This window comes from Lepisosteus platostomus, chromosome 19, assembly GCF_059453375.1.
Source record: "Lepisosteus platostomus isolate fLepPlt1 chromosome 19, fLepPlt1.hap1, whole genome shotgun sequence".
In the NCBI taxonomy this organism is placed as follows: domain Eukaryota; kingdom Metazoa; phylum Chordata; class Actinopteri; order Semionotiformes; family Lepisosteidae; genus Lepisosteus; species Lepisosteus platostomus.
In genome coordinates, this window is record NC_142629.1 from 7,463,731 (window position 1) to 7,486,319 (window position 22,589).

General features: G+C 37.9%; 1 protein-coding gene across 2 annotated transcripts; it reads right to left on the reverse strand.

Annotated features, from left to right (window-relative positions):
- Nucleotides 1–15,067: 15,067 nt before the first annotated feature.
- uts2r5 (urotensin-2 receptor 5) lies at nucleotides 15,068–21,565 on the reverse strand. Of its 2 annotated transcripts, none has more exons than XM_088612684.1 (2): nucleotides 19,933–21,565; nucleotides 15,068–18,233 (listed from the first exon to the last, which is right to left on the reverse strand). In XM_088612684.1, the coding sequence occupies exon 1, from the start codon at nucleotides 21,052–21,054 to the stop codon at nucleotides 19,948–19,950; it is 1,107 nt and encodes a 368-aa protein (XP_088468810.1). In that variant the 5' UTR covers nucleotides 21,055–21,565; the 3' UTR covers nucleotides 15,068–18,233; nucleotides 19,933–19,947. The 2 variants fall into 2 exon arrangements, with proteins under 2 accessions (XP_088468810.1, XP_088468809.1); XM_088612683.1 differs by having other exon boundaries at nucleotides 15,068–18,748.
- Nucleotides 21,566–22,589: the final 1,024 nt, after the last annotated feature.

Genomic DNA, 22,589 nt, shown 5'->3' on the forward strand with positions numbered 1-22,589 from the left:
GCCATATCTGTCCAAGGCCTTACTACAAAGTGTATAGTGTTATTCATCATGCCTGAGAGTCACATACTGTAGCTGTTCAGAATGAAGCCACTGCCCCTTTTGAGATAGAACGTGGCCATTTCCATCCAGTACACCCTATAACAAGCTGAACTTTAAAAATCTGCTACAGCCCTGCTACAGTTACACTGTGGCAGGCAGAGGATTTCATTTCCCATTTGAGATGAAAGAGTGCCACCTACTTCTCAACCAAAAGCACTTGCAATAGGAACCATGCCTTAATTGCTTTCCACTGGAGGATTTACATAGCCAAAACAAACAGAAGCTGACAGGTGGTGTGTTGTCTAAGCGTACACAAAATAATACCCTGCCTATATTCAACCTTAAATTGTTTCCCTTGTGCTTACCACTGCTAGCATCACAGAATTGGGAATTGGACAGAGACTTTTACTTAAGTTAGACATCTAATGGCCAGTGTTTTGCTGGGTATAATGTGTTTTGTTCTCTTTTGTGTCTGCTTTCCTCTCTCTCTTTTAGGTCTTCTGCCACCCTAGTGCCTAGTGATTGACTAGACGCCCATCAATCTCCACACAGACGGAGAAGACAGGTGAGGCTCGTGGTGCTGCTGAGCCACTTGAGGAGCAGACCTGAAACAGATGGACACAGAAGAAACAAAGGAGAGAGCGAGGAAAGACAAAACACCACGATCCCAGGCAATCTGTTTGCAGACGTGGGCCTCATGTAGCTCCTGGGCTATCTCTGTGATCACCTGCACATTCTCATCCCTACATTCAAGTCCTAGAGCTCTCGCCAGAAATGTCTATAAAAAGCCTAGCCAGTGGAGATCAGAGCTGGCACTCTCCCCCCCCTTACTCATTTCTTCTTGCAAGCAGCCAAGGTAAGGGAGCTCTAAAGGACCATGTTGGTTTGGAACTTTCAAGATGGATGGAGGCTTCTAGCTTCCTTGGTACAGCAGAAGGAAGCATGCAGACTGAGATGGCTGGACTGAGCTGATTCAGGAAAATCGTAGGGGATTTTTTGTGTGGGTGTGCAGCAGCCAAGTGGTTGCTGGTGCGAGATGGTACTGTGAAGCCCGTAAGGAGTGCTCCTTGGAATTTTTTTAATTTCTTTTTTAGCTTCTTCAGCATTGGTTGCTAATTTTTTTATCTTCCGAGAGTATACAGTGATACTTTTTGTGTGGTTGCAAGTAGCAAGATAGACTAAAAACGGCAATTTTGTGATCTACCTGTCTTGTGCTGGCGTGTGGGCACGCTGGTGGCTCTGGGGATCCAACAAACTCTTCGAGGTACTTGCAGATTGTCACTTTTTTGACACACTAATATTCAGAAAAATGCTTGCAACATTGTTGTTAGAATGAATCGTTCTCATTTTAGCTAAATTATTGCAGAAAAACTGCTAACGAAATTATTTTCCCAGTTAAAATATCATGATGTACCATGAAAATCTTTTCAGTATTTGTTGTGATAATGATTGGTAATGCAGATTAGGAATGTTCACAGGCAATTAATTGTGAGCTATTTCTGTTGGCAAACACTGATACCATTAATTGTGAAGTGTAAAAACATTTTAAAGCGCGGCAGTAAGCATTAGTTTCACATGTTTTACTTCCAATGAGAACAGTATTTATGGTTTCCCATATACACTTTGAAGACACATTCTTTGAATGGCTCAGTAACTATAAAACTCTGAATTGGAACCTTGTGTTTCCTGAGGCTATATTTCTCTTTTTTCCTCTTTGCTCTTGCCCTTCTGCAAGTTAACATTATATACTTCCACATCACAAGTGAGAAAACAAATGTCCAAAAGCACAATATGCATTTTAAAAGTCCTTACAAGGCTTTTTTTGACTGACCGCTGCAAGCCTGGCTGAGCAGGTGCATGTTTTACAATAGTGCAGGACACACTTGTCTTCACACCACATACCAATAGGGTAACACATCACTGGAATTTGTAAACAAAATTTGTAAACTGCCTGCATTTTTAAAATCTGGTTATGAGGCAGTGATCCACACACCTGGTCCTATAGAGTGACAGCTCATTGTGGTTTGAAGAGGACTTTAATCCTTGCTTAATGCCTAAACACTTGATGATTAAAGACTTGAAACAATTATAATGCAGAGCACTTAAGTCATTTAGAGCTAAGGTAGAAAAAAAAACTAAAGCCTCTGTAGCTCTATAGAATAAGGAATTAGTATAATTGTTTCAGTAACAGTGTGTCAAGCTGTTTAACACACATACAACAAATACATCTGTTTTAAGTATGCTAATGAAGACATAGGCACAAGATTTTTTTTTTCCAAGGAAGTGAATGTATTTTTGTGATGGGAAAGGAGAGTGACCTTTATTTATCTTGGGGTTTTTTATTATGCACATTTTTCATTTACTAAGTGTAGAGTATGGAAATCAATCTCTTCAAGCATTCTACGAAAATCTCCTTGACTTTTAAAGACTATCTCCTTGAATCTTCCCTTATCCTTGCCCTTCTAATTCTTGCCAAACTTTTTGGGACATTTCTTATTTGTGATATAAAATAGCACCCATGTATAATAATAACAACTTTCATTCACATGCTGATGACACTCAAATATACATTACGTAATTATCGACAACTTGTCTATTTTCACTTTAGTTAATTGCATTAATGAAGTAAAGACTTGGATGTGGGAAAACTTTTTGTTACTCAACTATGATAAAACTGAGGTTCTGTTGTTTGGAGACAACAATACTAATAGGATTTTGGTAGGAACTCAGAGGATTTAAATATTTGCCTCAAAGACTCAGCATGTAACCTAGGCATCATATTAGACACAAGCCTCTCTTTTAACTCTCATGTTAAAACAGTATCGAAAACATGCTTCCTACAGTTAAGAAATATTGCAAAACTAAGGTTGTTTCTCTCCACTCAAGACACAGTGAAATTAAGACATGCTCTTGTATACAGCAGGTAAGACTATTGCAATGCCCTACTATTAGGTAGCATAAAGTACGACCATATAACTCCTATACTTGGCTCTCTTCATTGGCTTCCTGTCAGGTACAGGGTGGACGTCTACTTACTTACAGTATAAGGCTCTCAGGGGTCAGGCACCTGTCTATCTAATGGAACTTATTAATGTATACCATATAAGTCACCTGCTTAGATCACAGAATGCAGGTCTTCTTCATATTCCACGCATTAATCAAAAAATAGTTCGGGATGCCGAGTCAATCTCAGTATTCAAATCCAGACTGAAAACCTATTACTTCAGCCTTGCCTACTCACGCCTTACATCTTACATGGGGCAGAGCGGTGGCTCTGTGCTTGTGGCTGGAAGGTTGCCAGTTCAAATCCCACAGCCGGCAAAGGAATCCCACTCCATTGGGCTCCTAAGCAAGGCCCTTAACCCCAGTTGCTCCAGGCATGCTGTATAAATGGCAGACCCTGCGATCTGACCCCCAGCTTCTCTCTCCCCATCTCTGTATCTCATGGAGAGCAAGCGGGGGTATGCAAAAAGACAAATTTCTAATGCTAGAAATTGTATATGGTTAATAAAGTGATCTTACAAAAAAATCTTGGCTGCTGTTGCTGTTGTACATGCCATTGTGTGTCTCTGTGTTGGCCCACCAGGTAGATACATCTGTTCTGACCAAACTATCCTATTCTCCTCCCCACATGTCCGGATGGCGCCCGGGCTGGGCACCATCTGAGTTGGATGCTGCATCACCGCTATGGATCCAAGAGGGACATCATGGATATAGCCATCGTTTAGGAGGAGGTTGCTGACACTCAGAAGACATGATGGATGGATTAATACCCTTATTCATTTATTCCTTTTTTAAATTGTATAATGCCAGCATGCACAAAGGGGTTGGGCAGCCAGTTGACCTTGGACCCCTAGAGGTTTTTTCTCTCCTTACTAAGATATTTTTGGTTCCTCTCCTCTGTTGTCTTCTGGTCTTTTCTGTTCTGTATTCACAACACGTATGGTCGCTTGCTTTGTTAAGTGCCTTGGAGCAACCTTGTTGTGAAAAGTGCTATAAAAAATAAATTGAATTGAATTGAATATAAAGTGACAACTTCTAGAATTAATATTGAAGTTCTGTCTGTTTTTTTCCTAAATAATATTCATATAAAGCACTATACCAACAATTGACATGTTATGTAATATTGCTTTGTAACTAATACCTTATGAATTTTGTTGAAGTTCAAGTAAGGAGTTGCATCAGCATGTGCAGGCTGCAAAGGAACAGGAACAGGTTTATTCCCTGCTGAAAAGAAAAGAGACACAACATTTTGACTGTGGAGCCTTCTTCGGGTGTCTGTTGTTGGGGGAACAATCAAAGTTGACGGGAAAGATACTTTTAAAGAACTCATCAGTTACAACAGGCAGTACAATAGTACAGTAGTTAGCACTACTGCCTCCTACCACTGGGGAGCTGGGTTCAATTCCTGGGATGCCATCTGTGTGGAGTTTGTAAGTTCTTTCAATGTTCAGATGGGTTTCCCCTGGGTGCTCAAGCTTTTTCTCCCACAGTCTAAAGACTGTAAGTTAAATGGTTTGGGGGAAAATTAGCACTGGTGTGAGTGTGTGCATGTCAGTGTTTGTGTCTGTGTGTCTTCTCTGTTATAGACTGGCATCCAGTCCAGGGTATATCCCCCTTGCACCTGGTGCTTGCTGGAACAGGCTCCAGCTCCCCCATGACCATGTATTGGATAAAGTGGTTAGAAGATGGATGGATCAGTTACAGTGATGTATGTACAGCAATGTACTGTATGTACCGTGATTATGTGAACTAAAGCAATTTCCCCAGCTTCTAGTCCTGGAGTCCTGGTGAGTCTGCAGGGTCTCTTCAAAGCATCAGCACCTAAATACATGGAAAAAAACTGTAAAATTGGTCCCGTTAGTCCAATAATGAGTGGATTGCACCTCTTGAGAGCTGAGTTGGAATGAAAGCCTGCAGGCTCACAGGTCCTCCAGGATTAAGATTGTCCACCCATGTAATTAATGTTTGCATTACTGAATTGTGGCAAAATATTTCAGCTTAGTAAGAAGCAGTCCAATTATGTTTACCCACTGTTCTCATAGTGGATCACGGCTCCTAATCAATGCAGCTTTTTACATTTTTGGCATGCAGCATTTGAAGGGAAAATGATACTCTTTCTTTGTAAGAAGTAATACTCAATTATAATAGGAATGACAGTTTTTGTCTTAACCCATTTGAAATAAACCACAGCCAAGCAAATATCTGCCTGGGTTTGAGAAAAACCATGTATCTACCGTAGGTAAGGCCCACTGACTGTCTTCCAGCTGCTGACAACACTGGGAGATACAATTTCCATTTGATTTAATGAAAACTCAATTTTTGACTATAAAATGTTTGTTCTTTTCTTCACTAAAAAGAAAAAAAGTCTGCCTTTGTGCTGTCCAAGTAGATGCTTTATACTGTATACAATATCTACATCAGGGATCTCCCAACCTGGTCTGGGAGAGCTGCTTTCCAATAGGTTTTGTAAGCCATAATGAAAGCACTAATTTCTTAAAATCCATTGTGATCAAGTAAACAGGTGCTTGTATAACTGTAAAATCCTTTAATTTAATGATCATTTACATTTAATTGAATTTAATGATCATTAACAACTCAAATCTAAGCACTCTTCAACCCTCATGGACCTGACTTCTCTTAAGTAAACAGATTACATGCTTGTTTCATTAATTTGCCACTCAAACCTTTAGAAACCTGTTTTTTTAAAGAATGGCAAATTGAATGGCTAATTCAATCCCCAAACTGGATAGTACAGTAGCTCTCCGGAATAAGGAATGGTGACTCTGGAACAAGATAAATAAAGAGATGAATTCATTGTATTTTTCCACAGCTATGAAGAGTTTGTGGTATAAGAATTTAATACTTCTAACTCTGTGCAAAAAAGAACAAAGTGTGGTACTGTAATTACTGTAGATGTCTGAAACCTTTTGAACTCGTGGAGAAAGTAAATTAGGAGACCACAATTCAGCTTTGGCCTTTCAACCTACTACAGTACTTCTAATTTGTTCTTGTTTGTTGCATTATATTTGACATTTTCATTTTTTTGCTGTATATTTCATTAGTTTTACGATGCTACCACTTATAATAACACTGCTTGAATTCATCCCAGATTTTGAAAGGTTGTTAAAAATGGCTAGAGTACATAGAAAAGAAAGATCTGACATGTTGAGGTTTCTCTGAAAAAAAAATAGAGTAACAGCCAATAGTTACAGCTCAAGGTGGTTGAGTATGACAAGTGAAATTACTATGTAAGTCTACTAATGATCATGCTGTCATTTTCCAGACCTTACTTATCAATAGAATGCACTCACCCTGTACCAATTCTTACTTAAACTGCTGATCAAACTGCATATCTGACTTTGATCCATTATACTTCTGTTACACATGGTGGGAGGTGTAGAAATGTAACTGTCACATTCAGGAAAAAGTATTTCTCGCTAGAGAAAATTGACAGGGTTGCAATGTGCATAAGCTTTTGGTATTGGCCAACTGTTCTCCAATACATTATTAATCTAAGTGCAGAGATAAACAGATACATGAGCATGTAGTGCATACTCAATTAATTTATGGATCCATGTTAACCACGAATGTGTCACTGGCTCAACATTAATGTTTTTCTCTAAGTAATTGTGTCCTTAAATGCAGTGATATTATGAAGATATTAATACTAAAATATATTATGTAAAACCGGATCTATTGCTAGTTTTTTATTGTTTCCTGGGGTTTTTGTGTATATTCCCCAATGAAGCCGACATTGTTCCTGGAATATGCTTTTACCCCTTACTTTTTTATAATGAGGATACTAAATACACATTTAGCAACTAGATGGTGGCGGGTTCAAAATGTTTCATTTCCCATTGGAACTTTAATTACCATAGTGACCACAGTCAATTTTCAAAGCCTGCACCTTATCCGGCACAGAGCTATTTCTTGTGCCAGGAGTGAAAAATATGCAGTTCAAACACCATGTATTTACAAAGCTATCTATCTTACTTAAAGGGGTCTGCACTCGTATGTATTAGATCACATGCACCACAACAACAATGCTAAAGAGCATGAAAGAATACAGATTACCATTTGATGTAGCGTAACCCTTGGTTAGCCAAGAAAGGAAATTCCACAACTTGTGTGCTGCTGTTGTTCCGTCAAAGCTAGATTAAAGTTTCCCAGTTTAACAGTTGCCAGCCAATCACCCTATAGAATTGTAAATCTCATTCACGTTTCCACCCATTTTTCTCTGAAAGTAGGTCAGGCAATTGCTCGCCATTGATACAAGATAACAGCCTTAAAGAGGAAGCCACAGCTGCACAGGTCTCTCGGCTTTGTGACGAGAAATTAAATCTGACAAGATGTAGAGGTCCACTCTCTTCATTTTTTGGGGGGGCATTTTCTACCCCCATTTCAATTAGAGAATCTTGACAAGCTCTGCAGCTGACAGGTGAATCCAATTTACCTACTAGAAGGAAAGAAACTCTCAAGGAGCAAAACACTTGTGGAAAACGTGACTAGAAGGAACATCTGCAAAAACGTCTCTGTGCTTTTTCTTATTCCTTTCTTCCATCAGCAACTTCTTCAGAGCTTTAACTGTAATTACTTTCAGGCTGAAAATTATGTTAATGGAAAAATATTCCTTGTAAACGTTTACAGCCAGATTTCGTGGCAAGTGGAGAAAGGGCTAAAACAGTGAGAACCGTGTTACAACCAGACTTTTATTCCCTTAATTTCCCTGTGGCCATTACTGCAAGTAGTCCAGTAATTAATCGTTTGTCAGGCCCTGCCAAGTCCTAAACTCTTTCATTGCTATACCGAATTTGAAATCTGTACACCAGAATAGGATTCAAGCAGGACTGAACAGCTAACTGTGAAGAAACGAATATGTGTGATATGATTAAGCAAAAGATTGGAAGTCCTAGTTCAGTCTGTGACTTTTGCATTGGGTCCGTTGTATCCATCATTTTCTTACCACTTCTTGCAATTCAGGGTTGCAGGGGAGTCGGCATCTATCCCAGCAAGCCACAGGTGTGAGGCAGGGAACACGCTGGATGGGATGCAGGGCAGACATGCAGATACAGACACACTCACACCATGGCCAATTTTCCCCGAAGCCAATTCATCTACCAGTATGTTTTTGGATTGTGGGAGGAAACCAGAGCATATTAAGGAAACCTATGTGAAAACAGGGAGAACATACAAACTCTACCCAAATAGCACCACAGGAACCTAGGGCCCCAGTGCTACAAGGCAGCAAAGCCAACCACTGTGCCACCTGAGTCCTTCCTATGACCTTCCTATTTTAATTTCCATACTCTTGTAATGCTATCACAACCCAATGGAGCTCATTTGCAATTTGCTGACTGAGAATCCTATGAATGTCTCTGGGGTAAACACCACATAAAAGCTGAATTTCAAAATATAGACACAGCACAAATTGGTAATCAAAGAAGGTTCAACATTTTACGGGAAAGGTTCAGCCTGTTTAAGATCATGGTTTCAATGATGTGCACTAATCTTTAGCAGCAGTTTCAAATGGTATCACAGTGATGCTGGGGCCCGGAGGAACACCAAAGATCTTTTAGGAGTGTATATTAAATGGCTGTGATAGCTAGCTCCCATGACAACTAGCCTGAGTTTTATAACAACGATTCTAGCAGCAAAATCACATCCTTGTCTTGAAGTGCTTTCTGAGTGTTTACATACTGTAGAAGGGAAACAGTGACGTACATTGGGCAATCAGGCTTGTTTGCAACTAAAAATACTCCAGATCTATTCATTTCTCTGCACTTCTTGTCTTCCAAGCTGGGGGGTACAAAGACAGGTAGGACAGTGGGGGTTTGAATCATGTCCCCCTTTTATATCTATTTTTACTTTTAATTGTAATTTGTAATTTTGGGGTGAGGAACAGAATTGAAAAAAACCTCAGAACCATCATTCTAATATTATGTGACTTTGAGCAATTTGAATTATCAAAGTGTTTTGTAGCCCTTTGTATTGCAAAATATGTGGGTCACCCAAAAAAAATCAATGTTCTCTCAGTAGTTTGGCACAGAAGACCAGCTGTGATTGACTTTTAAAAGCCTCATGAAAGAATCAGCAGCTGTTTGTTTTAATGCGTGTGTTTTGATATTTTTCTGGGCACAAATACACATTCTCATGCACTCAAACCTTGGTCTTCCGCTTCGCCATCAATTCCTTTATATTATTTTTTCTAACGAAATGATAAACAATATAAGATTTGACCCAATAAGCTACGCAGTCAAACACGATTGATTGAGCAAGATCAATTTCCAACAGTGTGTGTTAAAAATATAATATTCTTTAATTGATTGTGTTTTTCATTACTGCTGGCATGGTGCTGGTTACGAGAGCTTTTGTTCAAGATAACATTACCCTCGAGAGGTTGAAAGTAATTTTTATATTTACACTTTGCTTTAGGTTTTCATGCACACTGCACTGGTCCAATAATGCTAAATACACCATTTCCTATTTGCTTGCCTAAGGAATGGCATGAATGTGAATGAGGGTAACCTACTCTGGATCTCTTGTCTCTGACAGATGCTTCCACCTGCAGTAGCAGAGAGAAATGCGTCTCATCCACCTGTGGATCAGCAGAACAATCATCACATCCTGGAAACTACTGGTGAGCCACACACACTTAAGGTGAAGACAGGAAGTATAAATTAGCATTTAAGAGTGTTGTAATATTAAATTGTTGTAATATTAAATTGAATCAGGTCAACACCGGGAAGAAATGCTTGTGATAAGGTTATTTTGGAAAAGGGAGACTTTACCAAGAATTTGCAAAGCAGCACCGACATATTTTGAACCTTATTTATTATTGTGTTGTCTTTAAAAAAGAGATGTGCACTAAATTCAGGACTAATGATTATTGCTGTACTCTTCAAAACTAAGATCTGCTTATAGCAGCAACCTGGTTTTCACTGGATATTGCCAATCCCTGCACTGAGCAGGCCCAGCCCTGTGCAGATTCTGAGATCCGACAAGATCAGAATACAAGATGGTTACACTGCTGTTGGAACAATTGTGTGGGTTTAACAAATCAAAGGGGCACTCTGAAAGGGATTACAACATACATGTTGTTTTAGGATTTACATCTGCCCTGGATGTGAACGGGGAAAAAGAAGATTGCAGAAGCAATAGAACTTTCCAAATCCCTCAATATGGATTCAATAGGGATTTCATTATTATTAACATTTACTTGTAACTTTGCACCAGAAAATTAAAATGTGTATATGAACAACATTAAAATGAACAACATAGCACATTAGTTAATCCATGCATCCTCTCAGTACATGAATGAGATAGTGCTCAGGAGGTTCGAGGCTACGATGAGCATTAGAAAGAACTCACAAATGATCATATTGGCTCTTGACAAATTAAATGACAAATGATCGTGAGTTCCTTTCATGCCTCCTTCTCTTCCCTCTCCATACTTTATTAAGCAGCCAAGTGAGTGTGGCAGATTGGGGTGAGATTTACACAGTAACTTGTTTATGCTGATGGGCCTTCAATCAGCAGTGTACTCACCTGCTGAGGAAATAAAAGCTGCTTCATATTTACCATAAGGGTCATCTTCATCTGATTTTAAAGAATTTTTGCTAGACATTAAGTAGCTAGTTATCAATGTAACATAGCAATATATTGTTTCTTATATTAATTTTAACATATGATGTTTTAACACACTGTGTTTGTTTTTTTAGCATCTTAAAATGGAAAAGGGTTTTATGTAGTACATTTTGCAGTCTTCAGTGTTTTTCTGTCGTCACTCAATATTAATGTTCTGTTCCTTTGTGTTTCAGTAATAACTAAATGTAGTTCTTCACTATATTAAAATTGTGAGTATATGCTTAGCTCTCATGTTTTTATAGAGTTTGCATACACAGCAGGATGCAAAGTTAGTAATAATAGAAATAAACTAATTCTTAATGAACTCTCTTGGAATGAAAAATTCCAAGCTCACAGAAGTCTGAAACCTACTTCACAATTCGAATACATCTTTTTTGTTTCTCATCATTACCTTAATGGTCCTTAGCACTTGATTTATCATGCAAAAACACGTTCATCTTGTCAAGTGTTTTGAAGGCTGATGAAACAGAATGAGCAAACAAGGAACGACAAAATATAAATCCCACGTCATCTAACTTAACTCCACCGATGCCCTCTGTTCACATGGGTGCTGGCTCTGATCAATATTCCCTTGAATAAGACCTACAACCCACAAAAGGAAGCAGTGTTTTCTATGATTTATGATTTCTGTGATTTTTAAAGCCAGCTGACATTAAGTCTTCTTGCATTTTTTATCACCCCGCCTTCAGATGTGTGTATTCGACCTATCTCTATCATTTACAAGCCATATTTTGGGGCGGAGCGGTGGCTCTGTGGCTAAGGATCTGTGCCTGTGGCTGGAAGGCTGCTGGTTTGTATCCCGCGGCTGGCAGAGGAATCCTACTCTGTTGGACCCCTGAGCAAGGCCCTTAACCCCAGCTGCTCCAGGGGTGCCATATAAAAGGGCTGATCCTGTGCTCTGACCCCAAGCTTCTCTCTTCCTGTCTCTGTGCCTATGTGTCTCATGGAGAGCAAGCTGGGGTAGGCAAAAAGACAAATTCCTAATGCAAGAAATTGTATATGGCTAATAAAGTGATCTTATCTTATTTTGCTTTGTAACAGGTAGAGGAAGAAGCAAGAACCTGGCACTAAATATCACATTTGGTTTGACTTCATCTAGGCCTAAAACGCCTTAGTGAAAATTTAAATAATGGCAGCTTCCTCTGGTTATGTATTTTGCTTTTTTTAAAGAAGCCAATGCTAATTCTGTGAAGTAGGAAGCAAAACACGTCCACAATAAACAGCAACTTGAAAGAAGACTGTGGAGACTGTTTTTTCATGCTATTAAACTATCAAGTTTGATGCATCTTCCAAGTCCAGTCTTTGATTATATATTATCAAAGACAGTGCCCACCTTAAAACACATTTGTAACAAGCATATTATGCGGATTTCAATTGCATCAAAAGAAATAATCTGAAAACTGACCTGGTTAGAAAGAGAGGGTTTGAAAGACAGAAGCAGCTAAGGAGCACAGCCACATCAACCTTTGAGCTAACGTCAACAGGCCATTCCATCACAGGAGAAATGTTGATTTCAATAGCTGGCTTTTACTTTAATGGAACAAAAAGACAAAAAAAAATGAATACATGAAAAATATTTCTCTGTCCAGATCATAAAAGGCTTTGAGAAAGCACAGCACACAGCAGCATGGCACTAAGGTACCATTATCACCTTTCTGAAAGGAAAAAAAAAAAGAGGATGAAACAGAATGGAGCCAGTTTACAACAGTGAAAAACAATCTTAAGACATTCATGTGGTGGAGGACATGCTCTGACCTGCACAAATACCTTCCTGCTGCTGTGAGGTTTATGGAGAACATATTTATCACCTTCCTGCAGTGGCTAGAAAAAGACTAGTAAACACGGCAGACCGAACCTATTGGGCCAGCTGCAGTCAGATACTACTGTTTGTGTTAAAAAGAAAATTTAACACATTTCGGAAAAACTCTATACTTAAAATGTACTCTGTAATGTGCATTACATATGTAATGTAATAGACTTTATAAAGTGTTTATATCATAACGATCCGGCTACTAAAGCTCAGGCAGCTACCTGTCAAGAAACGCAGAGCGAAGAAGCCAGAAAACAAAGCCCAGGACGGTAAGAGCCCGGAAGACAGACCAGTACTTTGTTTTCAGATTTATTAAACCACGTTTCTGTGCTGGTAGACAAGCTTGACTATAGAGAAGGAACTTTCGATTCCTCCGACTTGAAATTCGAGGTATATAATATTTTAAACACTTATGGGAGTTTTTAACCTTGAACACGAACGAGGACGCCGTTTCTATTCACTTTTTGGAAAATGGTTACGGAGGATCTGCAATTAACATCGACACGACCAAGAAATGTGAAATGCTCCTAAGTATTGGATTCTTTTTGTAAATATATATATATATTAAGTTCGTTTTTCTTTGTGGAAAGCTGAAGGAAAAAAATGCATCTGCTCTAACTTGGACTATTTTTTTGAGCGAAGAGTGAGTGGTTATTTTGTGGAGTAATTCAAATCAGTTGATACTGTATATGGTGTTCAAGCTCCTTGTTAATTTAATAAATGCCTGCTTCTTTTACCAAATTCTCGAGAATACTGTTCTTAAACCGACTTACCGCGTATACTTGTTTGCTGTAAACCAACCAACATTGGGAAGTAGTCACCTGGGTGGATCGTTACAATTAACTATTCGTGTAATTCTTCTTTCCATTTTTATATTCTATCAGGTATTTGCTGATTCGTGATCTCTGGTATCATACTATTAAAGATCCAAACATGCCTTTGAAAAACGAAAATCCAGAGGACCTCTTTTGTTAAACTCTGTGACCTGTAAATTTTTGGAAAGGATCCGAAACACTGGGTCAGATTTACTTTGGTAGTCACCTGTTTACAATTATTTATTTCATGCCTATTTTCCCAGCTGGTGTTCATGGACATCAGGTAAACAAAGCAATCATCATAGATACCTGACATTTAATTACAGATTGACCCAGCAGGGCTATGAATTTACCACAGTGATTAGGGTTCTAGCAGAATGCTCATGAATATTGATTGCTTAGTAACATGAATGGTATGTGAGATTTTGTTAAAGTAAAAAAATAAAATATGTATACACTTGCACAGTTTTTCTACCTTTGCCGTTTTGTTCAGGATGATTTTGGATTTAAAACTGCTGATGCAAGCAACTACAATGCAGGATTTACATCCCTGCCTGTCACCAAATCCACGTAGTCCCACTTGTTTAGCAATAAAAGTCTCACTGCAAAATCCCTCTTACAGTTAAAAAAAAAGAATTGCTATGATTTGTCATGATATAAGCACCCATGAAAGATACGGGTTTAAAAACTGGCACGGCTACAAAATAATTAGAGAAATACAGGAACACTGTAGTCATCTACCAACAACTAGTAATTACATGTAAAAATGCATCTGACATCTGAGTCAATATTAAAATCTCAAATGAATAAGAACAATTATGCTAATTGTAGTTTCATCTAATATCATGCTTCAAAAATATATGCAGGTTTATGTGTCAAAGGTGACTCTTTAGGTTTGACAGAATAGTAAATTACATTAATTGTCTTTGGTTATGTACTCATGGCTTGCAGAAATGTGGATATGGTGTCTTTTGGAAGTGTAGTCTTTCATGGCCCATCCATTCAGTCCTCTTGTGGAAGAAAAGCATAATCAGTTTTTCGTGTTATATTTATTAAAATTGCTCTGTTAACAAACCCGTAGCTGAAGAGGTTTACTGTGCTGGTAACAGTCCTATCCACTTCCTCTTAATTGATTCTCATGCCACACTGGTTACATACAGTAGAATCAACATTTAAGAGAGTAATTTGATTTCCTAACAAATAATGAACCAAGTTTAGTGTGTGTAGCTGATCATCTCTAGCACATCCTCCACAGAACAATTCCTTGTCCAAAAGCAAACAGACCACTAAAGATATACAGAGGTGTTGTTAGCAAGGTCTTACTTTAAATCGATTTCTCTCCTGCGAACATTGTAAGGTTTGATAATTTGGTGACAACAATTTTTTTAACATGTATTTTGCATTTATGAGTTGATATGAGCTGCTCTCATTCTTGAAATGCTTCTCTTCATAGTTCAGAGTCCCAGAGGGCTTCATATAAAAACTTCAGCTTGCACCACATTTCAGGTGTGCCAATTCTATGCAACTTCAGCACGCACAGCTCAAAATAGTGTAAACATTGTGAGAAAAGGGTTAGAGAAAACAAGTTATGTTTCACTCTGTTTTGATTCTTTAATCTCTCTTTACAGTAAAAACTGTTCTTAACAGTGACTCCCTATTCTACAGAACATATTGTGTAGAAGACCACAATCCACTGTACAATTCACACTAGTTATTCCACCAACAGGACCACAAATATAACTTCTTAAAACATATGTACAGCACAAACAAATCCATTTATTGAAAATAAGCAGTACAAATACAGCGTAATTCTGAGCAACAGTATTCAAAACTACAAAATAATCCCTCATGCTGTAAACAGGTGCAATAATACAATAAATTCAGCATTGTTTTTGCTCAAATGTCACATTCATTACAATAAATAAGCACAAATACAATTTAGAAATAGACAAAAAGTATTGTATAATTAAACTAAAGGATAAACAAAGAATAACAAAACCAGGTTTGCAATGAAAATGAATGGGGTTTTATACAATTCCAAAATTCCTCTGTCAACTCATATATTTATAGCAGAAGCACTGAGGATGCATTTATTAACAGAGAAACAAGTTTCTGTGCTCGGACAGTTAAGAATTCCCATGAGGTTACTCTGTCTTATGTATAAATCTTTTGGTTATTTTTAAGTTCTGAAACATGATAAATGAGATGATTAATATTTAATATAGAACACAAAAATTAAAACAGGTATTGTGGTTGCTTTTGTTTATTGTAAAACGGGACTTCAGAATTTAAATGAAGATTTTTGTTTCCTAAGCTTAACAATGATCCATAGTGGGAAATTAATTAAATAAACAGTACATATGTGACGTCAACTGAACAACATCATGACCTTATTGTCACAACGTCTGATGAATTTTGGAACATGTTATTATTATTATTATCTTTCACCACTGTTTCACCTTTTTACAATGTTGCAAAAAAGTGAATATTACTTAACAGAGTTAACACGGTTTTCAAGATCAACACTCGTTATCCTAACAAACAAAGTGCATGTGAAGGTCATCTTTTATCACAAGCTTTGTAAAAGCGCTGGCTAATGGCGTCATTGATAAACTGCCAACGTTTCTCAGTGTGATTTAAGAACTGCAGGGGATGCCCATTAATTTTCAAAAAACCCTGTAGCACTTCAAAACAAGCGGTTAGGTCCGGTAAACCTATCATTCACAGGAAAAAGCTTCTCATCCGATTTGTTGTAAATAAACAGCATGTTAAGGAGTTTTACAATCAATTAGAATAAATGACTATATGTCCCGGTACAGTATGTGCAGGACAAGATGATGAAGAGCATCACTGTTTAATTAGGACTTTTTATTGTTCAATTTACACTTAGATAAAAATGTGTACTAGAGGCTCTAGTGATACTGATTGTCAAGCAATGACCAAAAACAGATTTCTACATTCAGTGGGTGACTACCTCTGCGAATGTTGCCGAAATGTCTTCCACTGATGTCATTGCGTATTTGTGTTAGCACTTCAAATATTTAGGAGCTGGACTACATACTGTACAGCATCTACTACCTGCAAATCCTAGGTGTCCACAAAGTGGATTACATGTATTTAAGATCTTAATGCACCACAGGATGCTGTATTTTTGGAACAGGGTAATGTACACAGAAACAGAAATATTCAGTATCTACAGTTATATACCACATATCTCTTACGATGATGACTTTAACCTATGCATAATATGCTGGTGAGCATTATACAAATTCCAAAGAAAAGCTGTTCTTAATGCACTGAAACTCAACACCTATCTTTGTTTTATGAAATCATAGAAACAAAATGCATTTAACTGAGGGGGTGAACTATGATTGTTAGATGTGGTTATAGATTCCCGTCTCTTTAGAAAACAAAGACACCCTGTTTTTGTCTATGGTTCAAAATTTGTATGCAAAACAAGATTCTCCGGGTCATTGACATCAAATGGTTCCTCCTGGCCAAAAGCATAGCCAAATGAGGCCTGATGCATTTTTAACTTAATTGATAATGATAAGTAGATTGGATGGGCACACCAGCTGCATCTTCCTGGAAATATGATTGCTATCATTAAAGCTGTGGACAAATATTTACAGGTGACATAACCATATCTGTGGGACAAGCTCTGACTAACATATTATCTCTATTTTTATAAAAAGATTTATCCCATTATTTTTATTGTGCAACCGATGTTTGTATTATGTAGAGCAAAGTGACAATACTAGGAATGTTGATTATCAAAGTATACCAGAAAACCATTTCAGAAACTAAAGATATATTTATCAAAATATATAAGATTGTAATTACTTCGCTGATGTTAAATAATGTTTAATTGAATGTACTTCAGTATATGTTTAATATATTATTATATATTAGTGTCACCAGTACAGTAAACTACTGTATCAACGCTCAGGTAATGAAAGTCTAAGTCTGCAACGTTGTTTAACAACCAAATGCCCTGTGATGCAATGATGGCTTGTGAGTTTAAATGGATTTAAATTTTAAACTTAAGAAAAAAGCACAAACTGGCATAGCTAATATTGCAAAATATATACAGTATACATACAGTACACAAAATAAATTATGACTATAGATTGGGTAGTATGGTATAAGCTAAAAACAGTTTGAAACTGTAATGTTCCTCACTGTTATTACTTTTCAGTTGAGAGTGTTTAACCCTCTTAATGTTAATGAATTAATTTCATTATGTTACCATTAATTTGAAACAATTATACATTAACCATTTTGAAAATATGACTGTTTTGGAATGGAGAGACCGTTAATGGCATATATCACAAGTAATGTTTTAAGTTTGAAACATTACCAAAAGACAGACTTTTGTAAAATGACTGTATATCATAAAACTAATAATTAATAGAAAATGTGTGTTTTTTGGCACAAAGAAAAATTTAATACAAAGATTTGTTGACAGTTCAAATTTAAAAAATAGGATGTAAATGCTAGTAATTATTTATCATGTTCTCTTCCATACTGTCATGGCTGAGAAGAAATCATGTATCATTCACCTACTGTATCTTTTCCTGAAGGTGGACAATGGGCTAAGGTACAGAATTTCACATTACTCAACCAAAACTGAACTTGTGCCTTGAACACTGTCCTCTTACACAAACTAGACCTTATGGGCATTCTTCACAGAAAACAGTTTTCTCCCCTCCAGTGGTCACATGTTGTTTGATGTCTGTTTTCTTAAAACGTCTTCTAAAATGATTTACATGTCTTGAATTCATGGATGTCTTCCTACAGTATAGCCTACAATATCTAGGCTAAAACATTTAGAAATTATTTTAAGTGAAAAATGAATAAAGCCCCATACATAAGGTCGAATCCAGTCTTTCTTTCCTTCTTTATTTTCTTCTCATCCAGATCTGGAGAACGAGATGCATATCAATATTACAGATGCTATTACTTGGTTCCTGAAGTAATATCTCATGTGTCATATTTTCATGAACCCACAAAACTGGACACAATGCAGAATTTCCCTTTTATTGCACAGAGAGCATTCCTGTAATTTTGTTTACACTTGAAATCTTTCCTCGTCTTTTGAACACAAAGTTCTAAGGAATGCATTCTTGAGCAGAGTACTTCTTGTATACTTCTCAAGAAAAAAAATTCAATGGATTCCAGACCTCCAATGTCTGGTCAGTGATGTTAGATTGCATTTTAACCTCAGAGAGCCTGTAAGGTCCAGTTGATCCATAGCTTCAAGGTGCCAGTTATGCTTAATTTAAGATTCTCAGTTGTGTTTTGTCACAGTTAAGGAGAACATTTCCAGCCATCCTTTCCTAGCCTCAAAGAAGATCATTATCACTGGAATTTGCTCAAAATGTAGTCAACGGGCCAGATGGAACTGAACGTTATACGGTATAGGAAAAGATTACCACTGTAAAAAAAAACAGAAGTGATTGGCTAACAATTTACTACTGTCGTAAAAACAGATGCAGCTCACTTCAATTCCGAAGAAGACCCAACAATTATTTTGTATAATTTCCTTAAGGATACAGACAGACGTGAGAAGGTTCTGCTTTTTGACAGGGGTGGAATAGAGATTCGTGTATATCAGTCTCTGTAATCTAGACTAACAGTGGAAACACACAGCGAGGTTTAAGGCAACATTTGCGATTTAGTTCTTTATGAATTCAATTCATTCTCTATCCTGTTAAGAAGTACGGAAGATTCTATTAAGCTTCCGCAAAGAAACTATGCACTGACAACTTGATTTTAAAAGTAAATCTACAAAAGCAAGCGACAAATCGGATAGAAACGCTCGTCGAATGTAATTAGCATTCAATCGCATCGTGCATCGTATTATGCAGTGTCAAGATTCTGTAGTTGATTACAATCTATAATTACCCAAGGTAATTTATAGAATGAAATTTTTTTAATACTGTTTGCCAGTTACAGAATCTCTACTTAGATACCTTTAGAAGAGTTTTTGATGGTAGTCTTTTGAATTCTAGTCTATTACGGTTTAATTATTATACTAAATTATTTTGATTAATTGTGTATATTTTAATATGACATGAACATTACAGGATTATGACACCGGGCGAGATTTTCCTTTGTTCTTCTCAAATCATTCTCTCATTCCATCCCACAGCTCTCTTTGTGTATCGCTCATGTTGGCAATTTAAACTCACTTTACGCCCGTTCAATACAAATTTCAGTAAGACTTAAATCAGTTAAAAAAGAATCTGTTTGGATGATCGCCCATTGCATCTTGGTAGACTAAAAGACGATTAATTTGTTAATCGTTTTTAAAGAGATGAATTTTTTACAGTTACTTTGCTATTATATAAAGAATTATAAACATCCATAAACATCTTAAATTCTCAGTTGCAGTACACGATAGCGTGTTGCAGTAGACTTAGCCTTATTTCGAGCATATTGAAGAATGTTTTTATGTATGTACAAAAACAATATTATCTAAGTTATCTAAAGAGCAAAACTGTCTCGTTTCTTTAAGTTAAATTCTATCCCAAAGAAGGAATGTATTCATCAGATCTGTTTTAAGTGGGGGTACCCCTTAATCTTCTGGTTGATTTACAATTACAAATCAGCACGTACCCGTTGAGGGAACTTTCAGACGTTGCAGGCGTCTGTAACCCCTTTCAAGTGCATGATAGTCAGTGTCTCTGTGTAAGGATGACTACCGGAGGACACGGACCTTTGCGACGAGTGCCGGTTAAATTTCCTCTTAAAGCCCACACAGCTCTTCGGTCGCCCCTTCAGGTACTCTTTGTAGTTCTTGGTCAGCAAAGTATAGAGGAATGGATTAATGCAACTGTTGCTGTATGCCAGACAGGTCACTATAAAATTGATATAAACCATTGTCTTGTGGGACAGCTTGCCATGTCCAAAATAATAGATGCTTAGCAGCTGCCACAACCAAAACGGTAAGAAACATGCCCAGTAGGTCAGAACGATGCTGAAGATCATGTAGAGAACTTTCTGTTTGGGGCACCGATTCATTTCCTTCGTGGTGAACACGGTGGTCTGGGACATCCAGTAAGTCCTGGCTAAACGGATGTACAAAAAACCTATGACAATCCCCGGAGCCAAGATGCAGGTGTTGAACAGGACAGTCAGGTACACCTTATAGGCTTTGATCTGCCAAGTCGGGTGGCACATGCGCTTCTCCACCCCGTTATGGACATTCGTCTTCAGATCGATCATAATCATAGTAGGGAGGGCAAGCAGAAAAGACACCATCCAAACGGCGCAGGTAACTGTCCTTCGATAGTGCCTGGATCTCCCAAACGTGTCCAGAGGCTTCACCACGGCGAGGTACCTTTCAGTGCTCATTATGGTGAGGATGAAGATGCTGGCATGCATGGTGAGGAAGTCCAGGCTGAAGAGAATCCGGCAGCCGATGTCCCCAAAATACCAGTCCTTGACGAAATAGGTGCACACAACGAAGGGGATAGTGGACAGGTACAGCAAGTCAGCCAGGGCTAAATTCACAATGTAAACGTACATTGAGCCAGTTACCCTCACTGAGATGTTCATGACGACCAATGTGTAAACATTGCCTACCACCCCAACCAAGCACATCACGGTCAGGATGGTCCCAAGCAAGGAAGTGACGAGGATCTCATTGAAGGAGCCCGACGATTCCACCGAGGATGCAGACGGGACCGCGGAGTTAGTGAAGGGAGAGGCATTCACCTGGTTCCAGGTAGTTTCCATTACGCTGAACTGCGACAGAAATAGAGGAAACTCTAGAACATTGACAAGATTTCCCTACGCTAAGTGCATGCAGTACAAGGCTTCACTGTATAATCTTTTCTGATTCTCTTGTACATCTTTATTTGCAGTCCGGATTAAATGGTGCTGTTTAAGATTTCCATGTCTAGCGACACTTCGAAAGAAGTTTGCATGGCGTTGCAAGAAAACATCTGCATTCATAAATATCCAGGCACGCACCGCTTTATAGCAAGGTGCAGCAACTGACGAGCGCAAAACACTTCTCAGTCTCCACAACCGCTGCGCAGAGGTAGCCGCTGAAATGTCATTGTCTGATAACACACCACCTGGTCTGCAACAACAGTTCTTCAGGCAATCTTCAGATTCCTGACGTGTGCTGTGTGAAATAACCTTTACCTCACCGTAAATTCAGAGGAGGGCGGGATTCGATTCGATCGTCTTATTAAAGCACAGGAGGAGCTCTATCAGTTGTCTTGCAAAAAGCTCCAGAAAACGTGAAAGAGCTGGACATCTGGTCCTATCGTTTGTAGGTTTGTACACTTTAAGTATTTAGGCTCGTAACGAGGTTAATGACTTTGAGAATGAATGTAACTTTGTTCGTTAAAAACATTTTAAGTTGGAAAATAAAGTGTTTTTAAGGCTATGTGCTACTTGTCAGTCATAAGAACTCAGGACGTACTGCATGTTCTTCACACACCGCAAGAATTGTTGTTCAAGGCACAAAACAATTACAGCAAGTGAAGTATAATAAAATTACTGGAAAAATCATGAAAGATATTAAAAACGATCATATTGCGAATTGGCGCTGCGTGTGTGCGACGGGTGTGGGATCGAGTCTTTTTCGCTCCTTACTAACATCTAGTCATTGTATTTAAGAATCTTTTATAAAGAGTCCTCTGCACAGCCTTTCTGAGAGTAAGAAAGCATCTTTTAGCACTTTCTTTATTTCGGTGCCATCTATTTCTTAAATTGTAATTAAAAAAGGTTAATTTCAACCATCTGCACATTGCTGTCCCCGAAGACCGTCTGCAGGTATACCTACTCAAATAAGTTTCAAAGGTAAAATTAAATTATACCAATATAAATATTATTATGGAACAAGTAATATGTTTATTCCATGCTGAAAAAAGAATAATAATAATAATAATAATAATAATAATAATAATAATAATCGCTTTCACTAATATCGCGCTTTTTCTGGACACTCCACTCAAAGCGCTTTACAGGCGATGGGGACTCCCCTCCACCACCAGTGTGCAGCCCCACCTGGATGATGCGACGGCAGCCATAGTGCGCCAGAACGCTCCCCACACACCAGCTTTCAGTTGGGAGGAGAGCAGACTGATTAAGCCAATTCAAGAAGAAAGAAAACACAACGTTTCGGCCGTGGAGCCTTCTTAAGGTGTTAAATATTACTATTACTATGAGAGCTTCTGAGCATTAACTATTAAAAACCAAATGTTGTCTTAAATAAGGGATACCACTATTTTTCGTGATAAATTCAGCGCAAAAAAAGT